General features: G+C 41.1%; 1 protein-coding gene across 1 annotated transcript in view; it reads left to right on the forward strand.

The window, feature by feature from the left end:
- Positions 1-5,482, forward strand: part of ids (iduronate 2-sulfatase) — a 28,132-nt gene extending 22,650 nt beyond the window's left edge. Inside the window, exons 10-13 of the mRNA XM_050043038.1 lie at positions 1,896-2,012; positions 2,493-2,603; positions 2,814-2,939; positions 3,032-5,482. Of these exons, the coding sequence (XP_049898995.1) occupies positions 1,896-2,012; positions 2,493-2,603; positions 2,814-2,939; positions 3,032-3,112 (435 nt within the window). The 3' untranslated portion in view covers positions 3,113-5,482. The remainder of the gene's footprint in view (positions 1-1,895; positions 2,013-2,492; positions 2,604-2,813; positions 2,940-3,031) is intronic.
- Positions 5,483-8,282: the final 2,800 nt, after the last annotated feature.

Genomic DNA, 8,282 nt, shown 5'->3' on the forward strand with positions numbered 1-8,282 from the left:
TTTGACCATTTTTAAACCTCAAATCTCAGAAAAAGCTCATAAAACCGAACAAAACTGACTTTCTGTAATGCATTTCAATGAACGTCCAGGCAGAGAATGTCCGAGTGTATGGGAATGGCTATACGCACTGTGATTGGCTCATTGCATTTGAGGGCAGGACTTAGCCATAGGTCAATTGAACACCACTTTCATGTTTATTAAAGCCTAAATGCAATTCCAAAAGTAAAAAGCTCCCGCTAGGCTATAAACAAACTATGAACGCAACATGATTTTTGCCACGTAGGACATGCTCCTGGATCAGCATCCCACACTGCGTTCCTGGACCAGCATTACAATCAATTGATAACAGCCCTGTGACATCATCAGTGTGCTGCTCCTACGCTTCTTTCAAAATTCCTGTGCTTCTTCAGAGCTGAACTAAGTTTTCCAAATTAGAATTAGTGCAAATGAACAAAATCCTTATGAGCTTTTGCAAGGTTAGCGAGTTAGCCTACTAAGTAGGTAGGCTAAGATAACAAGTGGACTTGAGCTTGCTTGATAACTAGGTAGTGCTGTGAACATGGTGGTGATCGCAGGTATGAGCTACTGAAAAATTATATCCTTAATCTTTGTTAGCATCTAGCCTATTGGCAAGTTTGCTTGTTAGCATAGCCTGCCTAATTATCAAGCTTACTAGCTAACCCAGCAGTAGCTTACAGGAATTTTGTACAGTGTAGATGATTTTGTTTAACTGCAGTAACTTCAATTTTGAAAACTTAACTCCAAAGAAGCACAAAATAATTTTGAAAGAAGCGCAGGAGTAGCACACTGATGATGTCACAGATGTTATTGGTTGGTTGCGATGTTGGTCTAGGAAGGCAGTGTGGGATGATGATCCAGGAACATATCCCACTTGCCAAAATCACGACGTACTGAAGAACACTACGGTCACATGAACCACCACTATATCAAGACTGTAAATCTGTGTTCGTCGTGGCTCAGCGTGATGACATTCTGTAGTATCATTTAGCCACTTGTTAGCAACCACCTTTTTTAAGACACATAGAGGCTTCAAAGTTCAGGAGTGGGATTTTGATTGGCAGTTTATGTTGTAGAAGAAAAAGTGAAAATCCCTTAATCTTGTGTTAACCACTGACCTTATTTCAGGCATCTAACCAAAAACCTATTAAAAAAACCCATTGACGGGTGTCGGTGGCTAAGTGGATAGAGCAGGCGCCTAGGGGTGGGTACATGTCTGTATGGGTTACGCACTGGTTCTAAGGGTACTATACCGAAAGTGTCTGATAGAAAATACAGCTTTGGTAGTTCCACCACTTTGGTCCAGACTGAAATATCAGTCTCTGACTTACATTTCTGAGGTGGAAATATCAGGAATTTCTGACAGCTAAATATGTTCCATTAAGTGAAAAATATTACATAAATATCATCAATTTGCTGACAGTGTGACTGCAAAGCCACCATTACTGTCATTTCAACTAAAATCTCAATGAAGTCTAATATCAACATAAATAGAATTAAATCAGCTCATTTAAGAAAGGAACTTCCTGGTATTTATTTTAGAAACAAGTGGGATTCAAAATCAAGCTCAAAATGTAATTAAATCTCTGTAACTTTGAGCTTGTTGAACTTTTGTAATGACATGGAACATGGACTCAACTAATTGGTCTTTAGTTGAGTCCATGTTTTCATGTCATTTTTCTACAAACTGCAGCACAAGAACAGAACTGAGACCTTCAGACTCCTTTTGTACAATGTGTTCAAATGGCCTTGTATTAACATTGGCAAACAAAATGAAGCAAGAAGTAAACACTCCATAAACAGGCCTGACATGAATGTGATATAACAGACTCTGACATTTATATCCTTTACTCTAAGGTCTGTTTTCTTGCTTTCAGGAGGAGTTGTGTACAGAAGGAGACAACCTGGCCTACACCTTCCGACACAGAGAAAGAGGAGTGGATGAGGAAGACATAGCCTTCAGCCAGTACCCTCGACCTGCTGAGACACCACAGGTACGAGACGAGAACGAGTGTTTAGAAAAGCAAATTAAATAGCTTTCATGTGCTGTCTAAAGGTTAAATCATTATTATTTCCTATCGCGCAGAAAGCAGGCATATTCTTTTGATTAATATGTCACACTGTTACTTTTAATGAATGGATTTTGTTGGTGAATATAAAATGTCGAAATTAGTGAAGGTCATGAAAACTGAAGTCATGTTGAATGCCTGTTGTTACGCCGTCGTACTTTGACCCCTCTGCATTATGTGCTTGCTTGTACTAGAGCTGCCAGCAACGAGCGCAGGATCTTTGAATTAACATATTATCCAGATGAGTGCTGCACCTGCTGTAGGTTAATCTCTGTACGGAACAGTTTGGCAGCCTGACATCAGCTCATCAGCCCGGCTCGCAGGATGAGTTGGCAGCTGTAGATTCAACAGCACTGCAGAAAGTTTTCTACGAGATGCTTTTACAGTTCAGTGTTCTTATTTTAGGAGAACTCTGACCTCCCTGACCTTAATGACATAAGGATCATGGGTTACTCTCTACGCTCCTGGGACTATAGATACACTCTCTGGCTGGGATTCAACCCCAAAACATTTCAGGTTGGTGTATCACATACCTGCACAGCATGAAAATCATCTCTCTAATATGTGTTTTACTTTTATTCTCCTTTGTGTGAGTATATGGGGTTCAGGCTGAGGAGTTATATTTATGATGGATTCATCCATCTTGTCTGGCACAATATGTTGGAGACACTTTCCGCGACAGTAACAGATTATATTTATCTATCATCCATCTGCCTCTCCTTCTAGGTGAATGTCTCAGATGTCCATGCTGGAGAGTTGTACATGTTAGCAACTGACCCAGGTCAGGATAAGAACCTCTTCAGTGACTCTGAGCACAGCGTGATGATGAGAAAGTTACCCAGTCTGCCTCTTGTAAGTTTGAATTTAATTTTAGAGATACACCCAGTTTCCCCTCATTTATTTATTCATTTACTGACTTGTTTTCTGACTTGTTTGCCGTCCAGACTGTGAGTCTGCAGATGAAAATGAGGCTGCAGCTCCTCTACCTCTCAGCAGGGATGAAAACGAGTAGAAGGAAGGCGTGATGACGAGAATAACACACAACAGATGGACGGATGGAGACAAGTACAAAGGGATGATGGATGGATGAAAAACTTTATCTAGAAAGGGAGAATACCTTGAATGTTTCTTTTAATATAATGCAGACTTGATTTAGTGTTATGTGCCATCACTATTAATCTTTCAGGCTCAGTTCTTCAGGCTAATGTTCCTTGTTAAGAACTCATTGGCAGGCACATTTTGGTTCAACACATGAGCAAAGTGAATAACAAAGCACTTACGCTGTTTCTTTTCAGGAGTTTGTTTTGCTCAGAGAAACATCCATATGTGTGCAGAAACTTCTGATTGGTTTGTCTTGCTGCTGCTAAACTCAGCTTCCAGTGTTTTCCTTGATGTCTGTGAAAACTTGATTCACCTGTGAAAAGGTGTAATTCTAATTTTGCATGACTCCAATTTTAGCAGCCAGTAGACAGAGTTCAGATTATTAATAGAGTTGTTGACATTTTGAGAAATAGACTTGTTGCCTTTCTTTCGGAGAGTTGGATGAGGAGATCAATACCATCTGGGTCGGTTCACCCCAACATCAAAACCAAGTATTTTTTCTGTCACCTATAGTGCTCTTCATCAATCTGAATTGATTGTTGGAGATATCGGCCATAGAGATGTCTGCTTTCTCTCCATTATAATAGAACTAGGTGGCACTTGACTTGTGGTGCTCAAAGCATCAAAAAAATAGAAAGACTCAACAGCAATGTCTTTTGCCAGAAAGCATGACCTGGTTATGCACGATAATCCACAGACCTTGATGTGAGCAGTTTCATGTAAAATTCATGAAATATTTTCTATCTACCAAACTACATACACCAACTGTATCGACCCGCAGAAGGAAGCGTGAATCTACTCATGGATGAGAGGCTTGTGCACATGACAGTGTGAGATGTAAACATAATTTTAGGTGGCTCAGTGGTGCTAGATGAGCTGCAAAAGATTCACGCCTCCTTCTGCGGGGTGATACAGTTGGTGGACGTAGTTTGGTAGACAGAAAGAAGTTCTACATTAAATTGCTCACAAGAAGGTCTGTGGATTATCTTTAGTAACCAGGTCATGATCTCTGGAAAGAGACATTGCTGTTGAGTTTTTTCACATGTATTTTCCAGGTACTTTGAGCACCACAAGCTGAGTGCCATCTAGTTCCATTATATTATAGAGGAGGCAGACATCTCTATGGCCGATATGTCCAACACTCGGCAACTCGCACCAAAACAATTAAGACTGGAAAAACAGCACCACAGTAAGAGGAAGAATATGTATTTTTGATTTTGAGGTGAACTGTCCCTTTAACATGTCTAAATTACCCTGCACAGATGTCTGAACAGCTCAACAAGTGAACCTTAATTTAGGAAACTCCACTGTCAGCATGAACTCTGATTGTGACGGACACTTGTGATTGGCTATGACAGTACTGCCTTCTCCATGAAAATGATTACATCACATTTTACAAGCCGTTATCTGCTTAGTCTTTTCATCTGGAGGAATATTGAGGGAACCTGAAGAATTAGCCCTTTTGATTAATAGCGACACCAGTTTCTCTTTTTTGGAGCAAGAGCTCGTCAGTGTTCTATTGATCATCCAGTCAGCCTCAGGTGTCGTCTCTTCGCTTTGAAGTAAAACAGCTAAAAGGGACTCTCAGTTTTGTACTGTAGTGTTAAACAATATGACATTTCTATTTGCACTTGATGTCACTTGCAGCTATTTGCCTCCCTCCTTGTAAACAGTCAGTTCAGATCAATTTGTGGACCCAAAATGAAGTGAGTAAAAGCCACCCATAATAATTCAATGCAAATGAAACAGACTGGAGCTACATTTTACTGCTGTTCCAATGCATGAGCATTTTGCGCTGTGGCAATTTAGAAGAAAGCAATTTCAGCTTGAATTTCAGGTCCAACAATGAATGGAGGGGATTCGGTCTGTCAACTTTTATTGTAGGCTGCACTGGCTTCATGTTAATGGGATGCAGATGAATCATGTAATCAATGTGGCTCTATCATATGTCAGGGAAATTCTTAAGATGGAATTGAATTAGCTCATTTTTGTTGTATTTCTTCCCCTGGTGACCTCAGTTTAGTGCTTTAAGTGTTTTGCAGGTGGTTCCTCTAACAATGGGTATAAGCAGTAATATAAACTGTCCTTACAGACACTTAATAACAATGGAAAAATGAGCTTATCCTTGAGTTAGGTTGCGTCAGAGCAGCTTCGAGCCTGAGCTCCAGTTTTCTGAGGGGAAAATAAAAAATAAATGCTGCAGAAATAATTCAAATCTCAAGCTTGGCAAGGACATGCTGTTAATATATTTATGTCTGATTCAATAAGTTTGTTAAAAAATAATAAATAGAATATTTTTGCTGCAAAAGTTGACTGTTTTTTTGTAACTTTATCACAACCTCCTCCAGTGTGTTTGTGTCTGTATTCCTGTGTTTGTCCTGCAGAAACAGAGCACGCTTCACAGCCTGTCCACACACACACACACTCCACCACTCTGTTGTGATGCATTTTGTGCTCACCCACAGCAAACGTGTAAAGCTGCAGAGCAGTGAGGGAGCTCCTCAGGGAGCTCTCCAGTCTATTCTGTGTTTTCTCTCCTTTCTCCCTCTGTCGTTTTCACTCTCTCTTTGGAGCACAGAATGCTCTGCTCCCTGGCGCTTGAAGAATTTGGACCAAACTGAACATTTCCTAATTTGTGCATGATTCCACAGAGTCAATCTGTCCGGGCAACACGAACGGTTAAAAGCCTTGTAATTGCATTTTGAAATATAGTATGAATTCACTCTCATGCCTTTTGAGTTTTTTACCGTTTTCAATTTCTGGGCAATCATGCAGAACATGTGTCGAACTTGGCTTGAAGTGAAGTCTGTATGCTACAAATGAAAAGTCAAAAATTTCCCAAAGACCAGGGAGACATATCTCTCCCCTGCCAATTTCACCTCTGGTAATCATTTCTTCTTTTCATTCCATTTACCGCTCCTTCTCCTCTGCATGAAACATTCATATTTGCCTCATGGGTTGAAGTTGTACATTTTTTTTCCGTCTATTTGTAGCTGTATCTGTGTAATGGATCGTTGCATGTGAAATTCGTAGTTTGAAAACATGAAGATGACTCTACTGGCAAAACTACAGTCACTGATTTTTTTTGGCCACCTGGGGGCAGCAAACAAACTGTCAACACAACACTGACATATCACCTGGAGCAATATTTTTATGAGTTGCTCCCATGGATATACATAAAGAGAACTGTTGTTGGAGGCTGGGCCCCATTCATTCCTATGAAAGTTGCTCATACCTTTTTTTTCCACCAACATGGGACCAGTTCTGTTCTGGTTCTCACACCTAATTATGAACCGTTCAGAGCATTTTGACCAAAAATGAATTGGTTCAAAATCCAAAAAGTTGGTTCTCAGCTGGAACCAAAAAAATAGCAGGTTTTCCTTGACTTGAAGTGCAAATCGTAATGACATCAGTGGCTGTGTCATATTTGACACAGTTGGAAAGAGAGGATGCAGAAGTCAAGTGAGACATTATCAGACAAAGGAGCTAACTGTGGTCTTATTGATAGTTGGGTAATGCATGTTTTTGGAGTAAAAACAAATATCTGTCAAAACATCAAAACTTTGCAGGTAATCCATGTAATCCTTGATTTGTTTTACTGCTGTTTACTTCTGTTGTGCATTGTGCAACACCTCTGAGGATGACACATCCTTAATTACAATGGTTCTGTGCAAAACTGGTGGAAACGCGGGCTGCTTTGCTGGATAGCACTAAGGTTCCAAGAATCCTGAATCTTGAAGATTCCAAGCTGATTTGGTAGGAAAGGTGTTTCAGTGGCGCTTGAAGCCATATAAGTTCAACTACTGTGGTAAAATTACCTGAATTGGGCCAATCAAGCAGGTCAAGCCAGTTACTTGGGGTTTAGCCCTCAGCTAACTTGAATAGGGATAGAATGATTTAACCATGTGGTTCCTCTAGATGTTAAAATGTTATTGGACCAAGTGAATCCAATCCTGATGGAGAAACAAGGTGTTTTGCGGAGGTTGTGATGCTCAAAGTCTGGTGTCTTTCCTGGGGGCCTGCTTGTTCCCTGTTCTGTTTGTATCCTGCACAAGGATGATGCAATACACATTTCTGCCTCCACTTTACATGCTATTCTGCTAATATTAAGTTGGCAGGGTAATGTCGTGCAAAATAAGGTTGTAACAAAGGCAGAGAAGAAAATGTATATGTAAATGATGCATAGTTTTAAATATACGCTGCTCAAAAAAATGAAGGGAACACTTTAATTACACATCAGGTCTTCATGAACAAATTATTCAAGTTGAAAATCTTTACTGATGCACATTGTATAATTTGTTGAGAACAAAATGAAGTAACAAAGGTCAGTGGAAACCAAAATCATCAACCCACTGAGGGCTGGATTCATAATGTCCAGGGGGATCTCCTCCCAGATCTGTGCAGGGTATCAGTGAGCTCCTGGACAGTCTGTGGCGGTACTTAGTGGCATCAGATGCACCTATATATAACATACCATAGGTGCTTAATTGCATTTAGGTCAGGGGAATGAGAGGACCAGTCAGTGGTACCAGTGCCTTCATCATTCAGGAACTGCCTAAATACTCTGGTCACATGAGCATGGGCATTGTCCTGCCCGAGGAGGAACCCAGGGCCCACTGCACCAGCATAAGATCTGATAATCGCTCTGAGGATTTCGTCCTGGGAACAGCTGTTAGGGTACTGTTGGTTATGACATGGAGGTCTGTGTGACCCTCCAATGATATGCCTCCCCTGAAGATCTCTGACCCACCACCAAACCGGTCACGCTGGATGATGTTACAGGCAGCATAACGTTCACCACAGCATCTCTAGACTGTTTCACACCTGTCATGTGCTCAGTGTGAACCTGCTCTCATCTGTGAAGAGAACGGGGCACCAGTGGCAGACCTGCCAATTCTGGTGTTCTCTGGCGAATGCCAATCGAGCTGTGTGGTGCTGGGCTGTGAGCACAGGTCCCACTAAAGGACGTTGGGCCTTCATGCCACCCTCATGGAGTCTGTTTCTGACAGTTTGGTCAGAAACATGCACACCAGTCTGCAGGAGGTCATTTTGTAGGGCTCTGGCAGTGCTCCTCCTGTTTGTACTTGCACAAAG

This window comes from Epinephelus moara, chromosome 4 (assembly GCF_006386435.1).
Source record: "Epinephelus moara isolate mb chromosome 4, YSFRI_EMoa_1.0, whole genome shotgun sequence".
Taxonomy (NCBI): domain Eukaryota; kingdom Metazoa; phylum Chordata; class Actinopteri; order Perciformes; family Serranidae; genus Epinephelus; species Epinephelus moara.